Source organism: Chiroxiphia lanceolata, chromosome 17 (genome assembly GCF_009829145.1).
Source record: "Chiroxiphia lanceolata isolate bChiLan1 chromosome 17, bChiLan1.pri, whole genome shotgun sequence".
Classification (NCBI taxonomy): domain Eukaryota; kingdom Metazoa; phylum Chordata; class Aves; order Passeriformes; family Pipridae; genus Chiroxiphia; species Chiroxiphia lanceolata.
In genome coordinates this window covers 4,658,464-4,677,173 of record NC_045653.1, presented here as the reverse complement: position 1 = coordinate 4,677,173, position 18,710 = coordinate 4,658,464, and the positions used below count along the sequence as shown (strand labels likewise).

The window sequence follows — 18,710 nt, the reverse complement described above, 5'->3', positions numbered from 1 at the left end:
CGCTCATCGCTTTTCTGTGGCACCAGCCCTCGCTCCTGTTTTCACGGGTGATGGCACCGGGAGCTGGCGGCACAGCCCCCTCGCCTTAGGGAGGGGGTCTGCCCGGTGCCCCGGTGCGGAGCGGCCCCGGGGCGCTGCAATGCTGGGCTCCAGCTCACGGTGGAGCTGCCCTTCCTCCGGTCCGCCCCGCGCCCGCCCGCCCGCCCCGCGCCGGGACAGCCGCGCTCGGCAACGCCGGAGCTCCGGGCTGCACTTGTTGATCTCCGTTCCGGGGCAGCGGGAGGAAGCACCGGAGCTCTCCTTTGTGTCTGCACGGAGAGCGGGCTGGGGGCGGGGGCAGACGCGGCTCCGGCGCTGGCTGTAGGCAGGAGAGAGGAGCCGCAGCCGAGGGAAGGCCTTGGAAAGCTTCCTGCCGAAGGATACGATTTACCTCGTTTCCCTTCCCCTCCCCCTGGGCTCCGCGGACAGCCGGGAGCGCCGCCGCCATCCCTCCGCCTTGAGGCTGCCCGCGGGGGGATGCGAGCGGGGCCGCCCCTGCCGCCCGCCCCGCCGCAGGATGTAGCCGCCCTCGGCCCCGCACACCCCGCACCGCCTCGCTGGGAGCCCGCAGGAGGAGGTAGGTGAGGGCTGGGCTCGGGCCGAGGCAGGGGAGCCTCTCCTCGTGTGCGGCGGCGGCCGGGAGGCAGAGGCGGGGGGTTCGTTTTTGGGGCTGGGGGGACCTGGGTCGGCGGGGACGGGGCCGAGCCCCGGGCTGTGCCGGCTGGGCACGGAGGAGCCGCTCTTGGCTGCGCCGGGGTTTCTCTTCGTGCCATCTTGTGTAAGCAACAGTGCTCGGGGCTGTCATGAACCACCCGGCACCCTAAGGCAGGCTCGGGGTTTTTCCTTATTGCCGTTTTCGTTGCTTTCCCGGTTATGCAGAGGCCGGCGTGGGGGTGCGAGGGGAGACCCTGGGCAGCCCAGAGAGGCAGAGCGCCGCGTTAGAGTGGCTGGAAATCCCCCCTTTTTCCTGCCCCAGCTCTTTCCTCGGGAAATCCGCAAGGCAGGAGTTACTAAAAGCCTCCTCGTTCCCCCCGCAGCCTACACGGCTGGGCAGGGCGGGGGGCACCGCCGGCTCCGAGGGAGGGGGCCGGCCCGCGGGGTCGCGGGGGCACCGGGCTCCGGCGGGCCCGGGCGCTCCGGGATGGGGGACGCGGTGCCAGCGCTCCCCTGGCTGGCGGCCCGGCGCCTTTTGGGGCGCTTCGCCCAGCGGTGCTCGGGGCCACCCCGTGCCCGCCCCGCCAGCCAGCAGAGGCTCCCGGGGCCGTGCCCGGTCTCCGCATCCCTCCCGGACGGGGCGTGCGGGGACCGCCGGTGCGGGGGGACCCCCGGCCGCCGCCCGGGGGAGCTCGGCGGCGGCGCCCGGCCGCACGTGGGAGCGGGCGGGTCGGGCGGGCCGGGCGCGGTTCAGCACCGGCGGGCGGACAGCGCCGCCGCCCCCCCCGCAGATTAGCGGGGCCGCCGCTCCCCGCCCGCGGGCGCGGCGGGGGCGGCGGGCGGGGACCCACGCGCGGCCTCTCTTGCAGCTCTGGGACATGGAGGGGAAGGAGAGGTGAGCAGAGCCGGCCCCCGCGCCCTGCCCCGCGCCGCACCTTGGAGCGTCCAGCCTGAGGGGGACCAGCGATGCCTCTGGGGATGAATAAGCATGGATCTCGCTCTACTACCTCTTTGCCTCCGGACCCCACCGAGATCGTCAGGAGCAAGGCCTGCTCCCGAAGGGTCAAGCTCAACGTGGGGGGGCTGGCCCACGAGGTTCTCTGGCGGACCTTGGACAGGTTGCCGCGGACCAGGCTGGGTAAGCTCAGAGACTGCAACACACACGACTCCCTCATGGAGATCTGTGATGACTACAACCTGGAGGAGAACGAGTACTTCTTCGACAGGCATCCCGGGGCATTCACCTCGATCTTGAACTTCTACCGTACTGGCAAGCTGCACATGATGGAGGAGATGTGCGCCTTGTCCTTCAGCCAGGAGCTGGACTACTGGGGGGTGGACGAGATCTACCTGGAGTCCTGCTGCCAGGCCCGCTACCACCAGAAGAAGGAGCAGATGAACGAGGAGCTGAAGAGAGAAGCTGAGACCCTGAGGGAAAGGGAAGGGGAGGAATTCGATAACACTTGCTGTGCTGAGAAAAGGAAAAAGCTCTGGGACCTCCTGGAGAAGCCCAACTCCTCCGTAGCGGCCAAGGTAAGAGTTCCACGTTTGTTCTCAAGTCTTGTCTCTACTGGCTTGTGGCTGGTGGTGCTTACATGAAGTGTTGTCCTGCTGCCCTTGCTTTGGTATCTGGGTTCTTGTGGCTGACCAGATGCTGCAAGTGAAGGGGAGAAAGGCCTCTCCGATGCAAACAAGTTTTATTGTATCTTTTTCTGGGTAATTTGGAGGTGATCTGGTTTAAACTTCCCTGGGACTGCCTATGCTGCTCAGTGTGGGGGAAGCTCCACTGAGCAGTGGGTCAGCAGGCAATGATTGCTGTGGCTGGAGGTTTTACACTTGTTATCCAGGGGCCTGTTTTGGTGCACTTTGTAGCAGAGATTTCTTTGGGCCTAAAACAAGCATGTCTCCCGCTGCTCAACCAAACTGGCCTTCAAGAAGAGGATATCTGCTCGAACTCTTAGACCCAGGTCCAATCAGGAAATAATGTCTTCCCTTCTGGGCTTAATTTAATATTTTTCTGGTGAAATGCATGCATCTCTCATTTGTATCATGCAGTCCTAGGCTGCGGGTTTGCTAAAGCTGGTGTTTGAATGTCATCCTTTACCTGATTCCAGCCTATTTTAAGTCTTCCTGTGCAATACTGATGCAGCTCTGTCTCTGTCAATAGCTGAAGTGCTGCTTACTTTGAAGTTGGTACCAGTGCAACAGATCTATTTGAAGGCATTTCAAAGATAAGATCCATGTTGGGAGAAACCAATGTCAGAGTTGGCTCTGATAATTTAGCTGCCTCATGTTAGTCACATTTTCTTCAGTGAGGAAAATCTCTGTGAACACAGTGATTCAGTAACCATGGGGACAAAAGTGAAGGGGGAGAGGTTGAAAACTGTGGGATGAATAACTGAAAAGCATGAGAGACTGAGCAGTAGGGACCAAAACTTGAATTTTCTATGTACCCACGTCCTCACTGTATGGCAAAGTAGAAAGAGGCCCCAGCTACCTCTGTGATGCATCTCCCTGTTGCAAGATTTGTGAACACAGACCTTAGCTCTGTCCCTCAGGAAGTCTGGCTTTGGTGGGCTTCTTGTGACAACAGACTTCTTTCCCTCTCTTTTTCTCTTCTCTGAATGCTGCTCGTCGTGAACCAAGAGCATGTACGAAAGTTTGGGGAAGGGATTTTATGAAGTGTGGAGCTAACTTGGCTCATCCTGGCAAGGGATGGGAGAGGCATGGTCTGCCTGCTGAACCCATTATTACTTTTTTAATGACAAACAGAGCCCCAGAATGTCTTTTTCTCTCCAGTGGCACAGATGACACTGTGCTGAATGCATTAATAATTTATAAGGCTCCTTTGGCACAGTCCTGGAATCCTGAAACACAGGCCCTGGGCTTCACTGTCTGTGGCACTGACTCAAAATCCATTAGAGACTGTTGATGTTCATGATTTATTGTATATGAGCAGGGGTTATTCTTGCCAAATAAGTGTCTTTTGTGATTTATAAATGAAATACACTCTAGCTTCATTTTCTGAGAAAATTCTCGGAGTGAGTGCACTCGGCATTGCAGGCTCTGGATTAATTGAGAGTGAATGGTAATGCATCATTACCATGCATTACCATGCATTTAGAGCTACCATTCTGTGCCTTCATTACTGCAATGAAAGCGATGCCGTATGTTCTCAGACCTCAAATATTCCAGCAGTCCCCAAACACAGATTCCCCCTCATCTCAAGTGTAGCAGGGAAAAGGGACCTGATGAACAATTAGCTTAGCAGGCAGGGACAGAAGTGTGGCTAAGCCTATTCTTTATCCGATTTGCTCCCTGCTGGTGGATAGCTTCTCCCTCGAGCCAGAGTATGCCCTTTGCTTTGATCACCTTCATGAAAATTCAATCCACATATTGAATAGGTTGGACTCACTCTTCAGCTTCTGATGGAAGGACATGGGGAGAGGGACTTGGCAGCCTGACCTGTTATCTGACCTATCCAGCTGTGCCCAGGCTCCCTTTTGGGCTGCGTTTGCTAAATCTGAGCCTCTGCCTGACAGCTCCTGGCCAGCTTTCCTCAGCTGGCACCGCGTGGAGCACTTTCTCTGAGGGCATGGGCCTCCGGGAACTTCTGTCACCTCTCCTAAAGCCAGACTTCATCTGCTTTGCCAGGTCTGAGAGCTCAAACTGTTCCTGTGGAAAGGGAACAAAGTGAACTGTTGTGAGGTTTAATGTCACACGAGGGCCTAAAACCACTGTTGGGGAAACCTGAACTACTGTTGCTTATTCTTCTTCTTCTTCAGACTTGTGCAACTCAATGCAAAGGTGTTTTCATGTAACAAACAGAACAAATACAAGATACTTCTTCTCTTTAAGAAGTCAAGAAAATGGCTACAAATGCAGGTTCTCCCCCAAAGCCATCACAGTCCCTCTGTAGTTGTGCCTGTTGTCTGGCTCCTGCTCCAGCATGGGGGGCTTTGGCTGTCAGCACTGGCTCTATTTTAACATTTTCTGCACAGCACCTGACCTGACCCCTCCATACCAGCTTACTGCAGAACTTCTCAGGGTTACACTGGAACCAGTTAAATGCTGAGCGAGTTGTCTTTTATTTGTATTTGTGTTTTAGGTGTTTGGTTTTGCTGCTTTTTCGTTGTTGTTCTTCGGCTGGGGTTTTTGGTTTGTTTGTTTTGGGGATTTTGTATTTATTATTTACTTAAATGGGATTATGTGTGATATACCCCAGGGTGGAAAACAGCATTCAAATAAGAAAAGAATCTCCCAGATCTTAATTTTTGTTGCTCTCTTATCTACTGGGGATTTACCTGTATCTTTTGACTACTGTGTCTGGCTTTTAAACTATCCACCTTGCGGCAGGCAGGGTCTTATTTATGTGTGAGGCTTAATCCTGTACGTGACTTGAGAGAATACTCTTGTATTTTGTAACACCCACTCTTTGAGAGCCTCCAGATTTCTGGATGAGGCACTGGATGGCTGTTGAAACCCCATCTTTGCTGTCACCCCCAGCACTGCCAGAGGGGTGTTTGCTCTCCCACCCTGTACCTGCAGCTGCACTCTCCCCGTGTGAGGTGTCAGGGCAGCACCCCAGCCCTTCCCCAGGGCCAGGCTGTGCAACCAGTGCCCAAACCACTTCACCCACCAGTCCACCGAGCTTGGAAGCCCTTGCTGTGCTGTGCTCCCCTGCACTCACCTTGCCCAGTGGGAAAACCCCTGTGCACAAAATTGAGATCTGAGGGACTTGCTCTCCACCAAATGAAAAAATATTTATAAGGCAGTTATTTAATAAAACACTCCATTTGTTTCTCTCTAACCTTAGAATATATTTCAAAGGGTCTGATTCTCCTGCTTTCTGTGGCTATTTGCCTGTATATCTCTGAGAAATACCCACTGCAGGCTTTGTGGATGCTTCCTCCTCTTCCTGCAGTCACTGTTTTTGCATGTTCATGCTTATTTTTATCATTCTCCCAGCCTATCTTGATAGTTTGGTGGTTGGTTCTTGTTTTTGTTTGTTTTTTTTTTTAATGGTTTTCTTCCTGTACTTTAGTGTACTCCCAACATCCATTTTTAACCACAGATGACTCTCTGGTGCTCACTTCTGTTAGGATTTACCCTAGAAGAGGATGAGGTACAGGTATTTTCTGGACTAGCTCTTAGATTTTGTTGAAAGGAAAAGGAAAACTACCATGCCTCAGGGAAGAAAAGCAGCTCTCCAGAAGCCAAGCAGAACTGCTGCTTTTCCCTGAGGCTTCGTGTCCATGCCAGGGCAGTAGTGGCTAGCAGTGCTCCAGTGCTCTGGTTTGGGTTTTTGATCCTAATTGCTCTTTCTCTTGCCAAGGCTAAGCCTGGGCAGCTGGTTCCTGTCACCCACAGCCCAACTGGCAGCCCTGGCTGGCCAAAGTCCCTCCTGAAGCTGTTGCTTTCTACTAACCAAGGCTAGTTATGATCCATGGGTCTCTCACCAGCTTGGTGAGACACTCGTGCCCCTTGGGAGAACCAGCCTAGCTGTAATTCCAACTAGACTTCACGTGGTATCCTGAAAAATCACAGACTGCAGTTGTTTCATGTTTTCCAGTATAAATAAATAAAATTTAGACCAACTGACCATCTTAAATTAACTTACATGGTTTTGGAAATTCTCTGATCACCTGGACCTTTCTAGCAACTCTGCAAAAACACTGCCCTTTTTGCCTCTTAAGAAGAAAGGATTTCTTTTCCTCCTTTAGTCCTCGCAAATTATTTCCCCGATCAATATTTGAGCAATTAGTGTTGCACAGAGGGGAGGGGGAAAGTCTACTCGTCTTACAGACTCCTCTGCATGTGCTGGTTTCATCTATTTTTCTCTTGCTGTCCTGAAGGCTGAGAAAAACACGATGACATCACCCACTTTGCAAAAAGCTTCTCTGCATATCTGCATGTCAAGTAGGATGTGCACTTCCTCTCCTCCTCACTGCCTCCACTTCCCACTTGTCCCTGTCCTGTTGGAGCTCAACTGCAGCAATCCCTCCCTTCTGACAGGCTATTTCTCATCCTTTTCCCTGCTCCTGCTATGCCTTTACCAGTGCAATAATATCACATTTATCCTTGAAAACATGCAACTCCAATTCCATAATCTCATTATGCATGCCTCTACATTCCTTGAACAGCTTTCCTCTGCTGCCCACTGCTCTCTGCTGCTAATCTCTGGATGCATTGCTTAGGGATTGGGGAGGCTGCTCTGTAAGCTCTTTTCTTATTATTGTTGATAGTAGTGACAAAATAAGAATGATAAAAGCCTCTTGGAAATGCATTTGCTACATCTAGAGCGTTCTTCCCCCACATGGGCTTTCTATTCCTGGCCGTCCCTTATGGTGTGCAGTTTTCATTCATCTCTAAACCTGCCTGAATTTAGCATTCAGTAGAGGAAACCCCTCTCCTGAATTGCAGGGGTCACATCTTAGCCATGTCTTGTCTGTCTCTGAGGGTCCCACCACAAGGCAGATGTTGACTTTGACTATTAAAGCCAGATTGCCCATATTTTGCTTGCATCTGTACTTACTTTTGTGTGTGTGTGTGTGATGCAGCTACTGCCTTGGCTTTTTTGCTATATATAGGAGACTTTTTCTCTTCATCCAAACTGAACTCCTGTCTTCAGAGATCCTCAAAAGCAGAGCCTCATTCCAAGTCCCCTGCGTTCAGGGATTTGCCATTTTGGTATATAGTTTATCACTGGGTTTCTAGCACAGCACTGTCCTGTGGACACACAGTTTGATTGCTGTTCTGTATCAACCTCTTTTCATCCTGCAGCTCCTTTCTGGGTGCTTGTCCTTCCAGTGGACTTAAATCTTCAATCTGGAGACCCCTAATTCCTACGTTCAGTTCCCTGCAGTGTGTCCTCTGTGTCTGCCTCAGGAATGACCTTCCCCTACAATGTACTGTGCTGACAGTTCCCAGAACTCCTCTCCATTACAGCCTCCACAAATTCCAAGCTGGGGGAGAAAACCCCCTCCCAAACCCCAGTAATATTGCCTGCCTATTAGCTGTGTCCTGTGATTCTTTCCTGGCTCTAAAGAGTCTTGCTGGAAGTCCTTGTAACACACCCTGGCTGATGGCATTGCATCCATCCTGCATGGGATGCATCTGCCCATGCATCTGCAAACTTGGTCTAAGCTCTCCAGGGATCCTCACCCTTTTAAGGTGATCTTTTCTCCAGACCTGTTACTGCAGCACTTCCTGCCTGAAGATGGTTTGGGTTCACCAGTTTCCAATCCAAGCCTGCAGCTCTGCAGCCTCTAAAGAACTTTATAAAAGGAAAGCTAACTGTTAGACCTGGTATTTATTTCCATGTACTTGCCATCTAGTCCATGAAGTACAGTATGCATGAACACATGTGTAGGCATCCTCCTGGATTTTTAACTTCTCTCTGACTTCCTGCTGGGAGAGCCTGGAGTGGGTTTGGTCCTCCCTGAGCCTGAGCATCTGCATTCATGTGAGCCTGCCTGCCTCAGGAGGGAAGTGACAAGCTTACACGCTCCAACTGAATTCCCTGGAGGACGTGTGCTATAGAAGTATAGTCAATGCTATTTTTAAAGCACCAGCTCTTCATTTGTACCTTTGAAAAAAAAATCTCCACAGAGAAATTAATTTCCTCTTCTGCTCAGTATTCTCCCATCCTGTTCAGCCTGAGAGCAGATGGGGTTTGAGGTGCCGACATCACCAGTGAAAAAGTAGGAAATCTTGCAACAATGGAAAATCCCTGTTTTGTTCAGCTGTAACTGCAGTGGTTTAGTAATAATGGGATTCAGAAGAAAAGTGCTGGACCTGATACCCCCAGAGAAATGCTGGTGTGGTGTAGTGTGTACACCCTGACCATTGCAGTGTCAGAGGTGCCTCTGCACAGGCACTCCAGAGCTCTCTGGAAAAATCCATTCTTTTCACTTTTTAAAAATACTTTCTTAACTCTTCTTACACAGTGAGATAAATATTCTTGCCATCACATTCTTCCTTTCACCCATTCCTTCAATCACAATTCCCTTCTGATTCCTCTTGACGTGAATGCCCCCATGGAGAGGAATAATCCAATGTTACTTTTACAGCATGAGCGTTGCTATTTGTCATTGCTAATGGCAAAATATTTATGTCAAAGAAAGTTCACAGCTGATCACTTAGTTCTTATAATAAACACAGTCAATATGATTTACTCCATGGAGAGATCTGGCAGCAATAGAGGCACGATGTGGCCAGTGAATGTGAGCAAGGCACTAATAGGAGCCCTCTCTCAAGAAGCTGTGCATAGAAGCTCTAAATTGTCACTGCTTCTGCTACGTTCAGGCAGACAGGGATCAGGCCCTGACTGTGATGAGACTTACCCAGTTTGATTCCTAGATCTAGGGTCTCAGCTCCACCATGGGCTGGGTTGGCTCCCTGTGTTGCACCAGGACTGGGAGCACTGACACTGTGGCACAGCTGAGCTCAGGGGTCTCTGTACTAAGGGGGCAAAGCTGCCTCGAGGGCTGAGGGGGTGAATTGGCTCCTCATTGCTCTATGCCAAGGACTGATGAGCTGGTGACAGCTCAGGGATTCCTCCCCACACCCCACTGCTTGACTGGCATTGCCTGAGCTGCTTTAGCTTTGGCACTCTTTATCCTTAAGATGACCTTGCCCTAAGTTTAGTTGCTGAGGCAACAGCCACATGTTCACCTCCTGGCATTCTCAGTTACTCAGTACAGCAAAAGTAAACCTTGTGTTGAGCTTTCCCCAGGTTTGCCTGGTCTCTGGCTTCTCCCCACTGTCCTAGCTTTTCTTTTGGCCTCTCCTGTCTCCTATACAGCCTGACACTAGCTAAACATGTTTACCAGTAGGGACTGGGTGAGGTCTCATTCTGATTTTTGTAATGTAAGTTTCTATCCTGTATTGTAGAGTGAACCTGGAAGAGTGCTGAGCATCCCTAGGCAAGCACTGTGCCTTTGTGCCTGCTCTGGCCCCTCCCCAAACACTAGATTCAAACATCCCAAGCACATTTTCTAAGTCCCCCAATAACACCAGCAGACCAGTCGTGTTTCTGTGCAGGGTAAAACTCCCACTGAATGTAATGGGAGCAGACGAGTATTATAATGTCTGTGCTCATCAAGCAAAGCTCTGAAAGTGCTTTGAAAAGATGGATTAGTTAAGGCCAGGACAAACCTGCGATATATGTATTATCCCCATCTTAAAGTGAAGAGGTGACCATTGCTCAAGGTCAGTGGGGCAGACCAGAGCAGAGCTGGGGGGGTGGACACTGGATTCCTGGTGTCCCATGTCACCAGGATGTTTTCATGGTATGGATGATCTTCCAGCACTCCCTGTGCCTGCTGCCTACAGCGAGATGTTACAGAGGGAAAGGTGCTGGAAGCTCTCTGGCAGTTTACCCAAGGGGATGGAGTGAGAAATCAAACCTCTCCCTGTTTCAGCACAGGTATTCCTACTGGAATGAGTCCAGCCTGCATGGGAAGGTGCTGGAAAGCTTTGTCAGTTTTGAGGGATGAGTGGTTACAGAAAAATAGCAGGTTTTGCTCTGGTAGATCTAAAAGCAGAAGGTCTGTAGTGGGGTGTTTTCCACATGCTCTGATGCAGCTCTGGCTCTAAGGAGGGGATGCTGCTAAACTGTTTTGAATAGCAAGAGAGTAAATGTATCAAACTAACAAATATAAACCCCTGTGTTGTGAAATGACTAAATAAATCATACGTGTCCACTATAGTATATATTGATATGTATGGACATATATTAAAACTGCTCTGGTATATGGGGATTCCTGTGTATCAAAATTAACCTGTATAAGGAAGGTGTTTATCTTCAATTAAGAACTAATCTGAGCAACCAGCTCCACTTTGAGCACAGCAAATGTAACGAACACTCGAATGTTACTCATCAGGAATGGAGTCTGCCCGGACAAAGCAATTGCCACTCTTGGTAGTGACAGCACCAGTGTGAATGTGAGGGGCAGAGCATGGGCTTTTGGTAGCTTGAGAGCTCCCTTCAGCCTGGTCTCAGAGATGTACCTGCATTTTTAGGAGTGTTTCCCCCTTCTTCATTCACAAGTCTCTCCCAGACCCACTGTGATTCCCGTGAGTGTTTTTGATGAGGTTTGCAGTTATTCTGCTCCAAGCATGTGGACCTTTGGTCCCATGGGTGTGGGTGATTTGTGACCCTTCCCCTGAGGGGCTGGCACTGCAGTGGGACCTTAGCATTCAGGCTCTGGGTTGTGTGTTTGAAACCTGGGTTTGGACAAGAGAAATCAGTAGCAAAGCTAAAGCTAAAGCACTTGTTGGTACCTTAAACTCATATTGACAACATCCATCTAATCTGATAAAAAACTTGTCACTAATAAAAGCTCGTGAATAGTCAAAGCAAATGGAAGGAAGAATTTATCTGAAAGCTCTTTTTTCCCCTATAGTATGTAACAGTTCCTGTTATTATGAGTTGAATTTATGCAATACTGTTTGGACTAGGATTCATGCAGAGTCTCTAGCCAGAAGGACAGATTAGTTTGGTTTTATTTTATTTTAAGTCCATTTGCTCTTGCTCATTTTTGAACAGAGTGGAACTGTAAATCTCATTTGCAGTACATAAACAGCATAAACACCAGAAATGCTCTATCATTGGTACTGATGGGCAAAATGTTTCCTAAAACATGATTATGCTTACCAAATTTTATTTCAGACTTCAGATTTCTTCCGGGTATGTCTTTTAAAACCCCTCATTTTGCTAAAAGAACAAACTGAAGATGTGAGCAAAGACGCCTGTCAGAATGTCACCACTTAAACTCTTTGGTAGGGGCAGGAACTGTAGTAAGCACACTTTCCCTGACAAGGAATCTCTTCTATGTGCCAGCTGTGCTTTGCTTGGCTGGTTTCAGTGGTATCTGATGGGAGCATAAACTGGGAATGGAAACATGTTCTGGCACAAAGCACCAGGAGCAGCAACTTGGATCCCTGCGGACCCTTTTGTGTGACTGTGTCCAGTCTTTTCTTGTCCTTTCCTCCAGTGATTTAGTGTCTGTCCATCCCTGACTTTCTCTGTCCTGGCATCCAAGCGCATCATATGTTTGTCTTCTGAGTTGCCTTTTCAAGGAGATTATCCTGGTTTCTTTGGAGAGGGTACAGGGGGACTAACTGGCTTCTCAGGGTCGGTGATGGAGCAAGGGACAGAATTGTAACTCACCCCTAACCTCTGGACCACCTTTTTCTCTGGTGCAGCTGGATTCCAGCTGTAAGTGTTCAAGTGGCAGCTGTAGTACATGAGTTTGCTGCTTCCATGGAACTGCCTAGGAATCCCTCTGAGATTGGGTTTCTTCACATTTCTGGGAATCTCGTTTGCGTCTGGCACGTTCTCAGCTCTGAGAAACTTGGTTCACACAGCTGTGATTTTTCTGTTTGTTTCAAGAGGTCCATCTCTTGCTCTGCACACATCATTGCTTCTGCAGGACATGTTTTTGTCAGCCATAGTGATCACACATTAAACAAACTTACTGCTTCTTGTAACTGGTGCATTTGACCGCTTCCACTATTAGCAATGTCTGTAACATCTCTGTACTTCTCCATAACTGGCCACTCTCAAAAACTAGGGATTCATCAAGTGTCTGGATAGACAAGGAGTGGAACTCGCTTTCTGAAGCAGTGTTTGCTGTCTTTGCCAGAACCACCCAGCCTCCCTGGTGGAATAAGGAGCTTTCACTCCTTGTTTACTTACTTGTGAATTTTTGGTAAATCTGTCCTTCATAGCATAAAAGTTGAATCTTTTTAGAAAATGAAAGGATAAAAAAAAAAGTGTTGTCTTCCCTCCTGTCATTGTGCCAGAAGTTTATTAATAATACATAATAATTATACATTGCTTCTTAGCTGCTTTCATCTGATGATCTAAAAGTGCTTCACAAACATTAATTAAGCAATCCTCACACCTCTCTGGTGCAGTAACTATTGCTATCAATCTGCACTGAAATATGACAATGCAGAAGAAATAGTAAATAAGAAAATCTCCCAGACACAGGCAAGAGCAAAGCTGGTCTCGAAAGGTAAAGCAGCTGGAGCAGATGCCATCATTCCATGGCTGTACTTCATGTGAATCCAGCAGTTTGCCTCTGGAGCTGAGTGGTGTTGGACACAGGCTGAGCACAGCAGCTGGGAGATCTTCTCAACCAGTGCAGTGTTTTCTCTGCTGGCAAGAGGAAAGTTGTGATTGGCAGCAGAGCTCACGTCCTGGTTGAAGGCAGCAGAGCTCACGTCCTGGTTGAAGGCAGCAGAGCTCACGTCCTGGTTGAAGGCAGCAGAGCTCACCTCCTGGTTGAAGGCAGCAGAGCTGGTGGCAGTGGCCTCTCCAACGCAGCCTCAGCGCTGGGATTTACTGATCCTTGCTCCAGGAGAACTCTGTGTTATCCTGGGCATGAGGGGTCCTCGAGGGGCAGCCCAGCAAGAGCGTGTAGCATCCCATGAAGGGGCCCTCTACCCATCAGCTGACATCCAGAGGACTTTCACACTTCAGTGTTTCATCTCTGACTGCTCCTCTGCTCTTGGGCCATGTTCCCAGGAGTGCTGAAGACCCTCTGGTACCACGAGAGCTCTCAGATATGTCAACCTCTAGTTCCTCCTTCTGGAGGAGATGCCAAATGTCATAACTAGCATTTACTTTTAGTTTATTTTGACAAAGTGGTGGGTTTGCAAACTCCAGGTATATTGGATCCAGCTTACTGTCATTTTGATCCTTCAAGGTAAATTTGAAGCAGATGAAGTGTAGCCTGGAAAGTCTGATTAATTCCTAGTGGTCAGGGTCCTACTAGCCCTGCCTTGGCTGAAGCAGAACTTATCAAAGGGAGCTTTTCAGGAGCAAGAACCTCATGCATCTTTCATACCACCCAAGGTACTGACAGACCCAGTGCTCCCTGTATGTGTTTTGACCCTTTCTTAACTCCGAGTTCCTGTATGTGGCTCAGCAGGACAGGACACTTTTGGGTTGTCCTGGTAAGATATTTGCACCAAACATACCTTATGTGCTGCATTCTAGAACATGTCAGGTATCAGAGTGCATTTTGCTAATTGACATGTTTGTGCTCTCTCTGTCTGTGTTTACACACAGTGTTATTCTATAGGTGTAACTTTAGACCTCAGCAATCCCAGGGAATGGTCTCATTTAACACCCGCAGCCCTGGCCAAAGCTCCAGCACATGCCTGCTGAAGTATCAGATTTTCATCATGCTAGGCAAGTGCATCGGGTCCCACCAGAGGGATATCTGGCCTCTGTTTCCTCTCTGCTGAACACTGGGGCAGGTACAATTCCATTATTTTTGCATGTTCGTTAAACTAAAGAAGACATTTGCTGAAGTTTCTGGCTATGAATGAATGTCCACAAACAAAACCCACTTGACTTAACAGTTATTTTTAAAGATGCTCTTAAGAGCTTCTTGTAAAGAGGCTGTGAAATACTTCTTAGTTTGCACTATCTTCTGCAAAACTTGCTTCGTGGTCCAGATAACTTGGGCATGGCACTTCCAGAAGTTACAGATGTAATTTATTTAATTCATAAACTCTTTCTAGGAAGTTCTGTCTTTTTGTTCGGTGTTTATGTAGCATTAAGTGCAACAGGGTCCTGACTCACAGCTCGTGTACACTACCCCAAAATGGGTAATAAAAATGTTTTACAGAGAAAGCAAAAACTGCTGTAGAAAGGTGTGGGATTAGTTTCCATAATTACTGATCCCATTAGCAATCTGGCCTGTTTCCTGAGGAGGAGTGGCAGAAGGATGATGTGCCTCTACTTGCTCTGCCACTGTGCTGCTCACCTCACCACCACTTCCCTACTTAAACTGGGATCCCAGTTTCCAGCAGGGCTCTGAACTGTTGAGAGGAGGGAGGAATTGCAGGACCCATCTGCTCAGGGCAGTGATGTCCAAGACAGGGAGTGGGGCAGATACAGACAGAAAGTTACTGCTTTGGCTCTCCCTGCTTCGCTCACCTTAGCTTGTTGCATCACAGGCTTCATTGCTTTAAACTAATCCTGGAGCAACTGGGAAGTGTTCCCAGGGGCAGTCCATGGTGCATTGCTGATGCTTCCCTGGCCTTGGTGTGAGCAGACTGAGGGGGGTGTGGTGCGTGTGCAAGGGAAGGAGGAGCAGCCGGGTTGTACACACAGTTGCTGTGATTTCACATGCAAATCAGGCAGCCGGATTATGCAAATGTATCTTTCAGTTTATACAAGCAATTACTTAATCTGTGTGTGGAAAAACAGGATAATTGTGTGCAAATTGTGGGTATCATTGCATGAGGTGCAGTTGTGTGTTTAAATGGTCAGCAAATCAGAACCTTTCTATCAGTAATTAATCGCTTTATATCCTAACGGAAATCAAGTACTAAGTCTCTTCCTAAATTTATTCCTTTTTTCTTTTCCACCAGGTCTTTAAGCAGTTCATATCTTTGCTATCTTATCATCCCTTGTTCCCTACATTATCAGCTACCTGCTGGAATATTTCCTTTCCTTAGCCTTTTTTGGGTGGAATAAGCCATAACACTGGTAATAGGCTCCCTCTTCCTGCCCCCAGAATGATCTGTTGCATCAAAGGGACATTGCAACACACTCTTTGAAAGCCTGTTTCTTTCAGTAGAAGTCCTTCACCATTGACATCCTTGGTGCCATCTTTCCCGGGATGTTTCTGGTGAGTCCAGAAGCTCCATGTCCTTGAACTCAGCCCCATGGTGTTGCACTGCTCTGGTTTGTGTATCCTCCACACAGGTGGGATCAAACCCCAAGGAGAAGTACAGCCTGCTGGGCAGTGCCATGGCTGGTACCAGCACATCAGGGTCATGGCTTTGCTCTGAGCTTTCTGCACAAACCCCAAAAGAGGATTTTTGTTTTCCCGTGCCTCTGACCAACATCTGCAAAAGACGGAAAATCTCTCTTTGCTTTTCCCATGCTTGTCTTGGTAGGCCATAAATCCTTTGGCCACTACTCCTTTGCCCTAAACTTGTACATTGGAGCCCTAATTCAAAGGGCAAACCAAACACAGTCTGTGTTTTCACTGCCCTGCTGGTATAGCACCGTTTCTGCTTGTGTTCTTCAGAAGGAATACAGATAAAGCTGAGTTTGGCCAGCTGTCTCCTTTTTGATTTAATGTCTTAGGTGGTCAACAGCTAATGATTAATCTTAAATGTCACCTCTTTTCCTTTCAAACTGACTCCTTAAACTGTTGGGATGTGTGGGTATGTTTTAAGTAAAGCACTGATCCCTGTGCCAAAGAACAGAGAGCAAGTGTGGCAGCACTCCAGCTTTTGCACCTGTTCTGGTTTGCTCTTTGTGTGAAGTGCTGCATAATTGTCTTCTTCATTAGCTGCCTGCTGAATTCTGGTGTGTGAGGGATTAAAAACTCTAATGAATATGGATTATTTCAAATGTTTTCCTTCGGGACCCAGTAGAGAATGGAGATTTTTGGAGCTATATGTTCATATAATAACAAGGAATGGAAGATGCCTTCCCTCGCCCTTTTTTGAAGTTGTTTCTTAAGACAGCGTATCAGACAGAGCTGATCCTCCTGCTCTGCCCAGAGCATACATGATGCTTGGATCCAGCTTGACCCTCTGATTGCATCTGAGCAGAGGTGAAATGAAACCCTTGCTAAGAGTCAGAAACTTCAGCACACACCTGACTTTCAGCATTTGAGTAATCTCCTGGAAGTCAACCAGTCTTAAGCATCTGCTTAACGTTAAACATGGTTCAGTTAAAGGACCCATTTCACTGAGGAGGCCAGGAGTGTGTGCTGGCAAAGTTTCTACAAAAATAAGGACATTTTCCTCCTTCAGTTAAAATTCTTAAGTGCTTAAGGTTAATGTGACATCTGCAACATCCAAGAAGCCTACAGAGATTGTTTCTGTGGAACAGATGTTCAACAATCTGAATTTTATTTTATGTTTTCATCTGTGTGGACACTTTTCTGCTTGCAGATGTTAGATCCTTCATACCTACAGGAAAGGTTGTTCTCTGCCCTGGTCTCTGTGGTGTCCCTCACGAGGGGATCACAGTGCTCTGCAGGTGTCTGCCTAAGCCCACTTTGCAGACAGGGAAAACTGAGGCACACTGAGACACAAGCAGCATTCCCAGCTCAGGTCTGAGCCACAGGCAAGTGCTTCCCACCCCAGGTCAGCCGTGCAGGCAGTGCCAATCCCCCTCCTGATCTGGAGCCCGTCAGCTGTGTGCTGTGCCCTTGGCCAGGGCTCAGAGTGGTCACACCAGTGGTCACACCAGCAGTCACCTCCCTCAGCTGGACACTGGGCTGCAGTGAAGGACCTCATGAGCCCAAGCCCTCTGTGACCATTAAGGTCTCATCTGCTTTTTGTGCTGTAACTGTGACAGTGCTGGGTCCAGGAGCTGTAAGGTGTGGCTGACACAGGGAAGGAAATGTGTTTTATCTCTAATTCAACAATCAGTCTGCCGCTGCACATTCAGCTGGAGTCCCTTCCCCTCCCTGGTGAAGCAACAATTGGATTCTCTCTCCTGCTGGCATCCCAGAGCCAGTCTCATTGCAAGAGAGTGGGACAAAGTGGGGAGAGCCTCTTTTTGACCTCATTGTGAAATAGCCTCCTAAACTCTATAGGAAGCCCCTCTGAAAGCAGAAGTCCATGTCAGAGCAGGTCTCTGATGGGCCGGGTTCTCCCCAGGGCAGGGGGTGGGATGCCCTTACAGGAGCTTGGTTAGCTCAGTAGGCTGGTAGGGGTAGGGTGGCTTGAAGATTTCTGTTATTCTAAGGCATTTCTGCTGGGGAAAACAAAGGGATAAAACTTCTACAGGAACTTGTGACCAGGTGCTGAGCAGGGGTCCCTCTGCAGCCAGGCGGTTCCCCAGGGAAAGCCTCCTGTTCCTGGGAATGCCACAGCCACTGGCACACATGGACACTGCCCGGGCTGCAGGAACATCCAGAGCTATTTCACCAGATAATAAATCTCAGCCCTTAACTGGCTGCACAGGGATATTCTTCCTCTCCAGGTGAAGAATCACATGGCCATAAAATTTTGTAATATAAACAAGGCAGACGTGGCCAGAATCCTATTTGGACAGATTTATAGCCTGACTATGGAGCAGCAACCTTGCCTGGGCTTTGTGCCACCAGTAATTAATATGCATCCTGGGCTCTGTTTTCCTTCTGGACAGTGTCCTTCTGCATGGTGGTGTGTTAGGCTGGAAGCATGAGAGTCTGCTGTCTACTGAGAACGAGACTTTCCTGGGGAGGCTGTATTGGAAAGCTGTTGCCCTGCAGATTGTGTGGAAGTGTAAGATAGTGAATGGCCAAATCTGGGAGAGCAGCACTTCTCCAGCACGTGTAAAGCCTCCAGGTAGCTGGTGCTGAGTCTTTGTGCAGTAGTTATCATAAAGACAGTCAATGTTTGCCATAGTTTCTGCCTACACTGAAATGAAGGGATTGCTGGAGGAACCACATGTCTGTTGACATTGGACAGTGATCTCCAGCTCTCTGCCCAGTCTGTGCCATATTTATTGGAAACAACAGTAGTGTAGACTTGCCATTTTTCATGCTTCACCCTCAGATCGTCTCTTGGGCATTCCTTTGCAACTCTGTACTTTGAAAACATTGAAAAATAAGGAAGGAATTAAAGGAAAAGGCAGAGGGGCGAGACACCCATATCATTCCAGAGGCTGTGATCCCAGTACTGGATTTGGGCATAAATTTTCAACTTGGTCCCCCACATTTGAAATCCCTGCTCAGCATCATCCAGCCAGACACTTCTTGCAGTAACTCAGTTTTCCTCCTTCTCACATGACAGCTGTTCCCTCTTCACTACCCCTCCATCTTCTGTGGCATCCCCTCACAGTGCTCATGTACAGGAGAGTTTGGGCACTGTAAGCCCCCTCCCTCCTCTGTTGGTAGGGGCACAATACAAAATGTCTCTAATTAGTGACCTAGTGCCATTCAAAACCATCCATCAAGCAATGAGCACAAGATGCCAGCACCTTAAAATCCGTCACCTTTGAGATCTGAGTTTGAAACAAGCCCTGTTGCATTGCTGGG

General features: G+C 48.8%; 1 protein-coding gene across 1 annotated transcript in view; it reads left to right on the top strand.

Annotated features, from left to right (window-relative positions):
* The first annotated feature begins 214 nt into the window (after positions 1 to 214).
* KCNB1 (potassium voltage-gated channel subfamily B member 1) overlaps positions 215 to 18,710 on the top strand; it is a 112,206-nt gene continuing 93,710 nt past the window's right edge. Inside the window, exons 1-2 of the mRNA XM_032705022.1 lie at positions 215 to 616; positions 1,563 to 2,226. Coding sequence (XP_032560913.1) covers positions 1,660 to 2,226 — 567 coding nt within the window. The 5' untranslated portion in view covers positions 215 to 616; positions 1,563 to 1,659. The remainder of the gene's footprint in view (positions 617 to 1,562; positions 2,227 to 18,710) is intronic.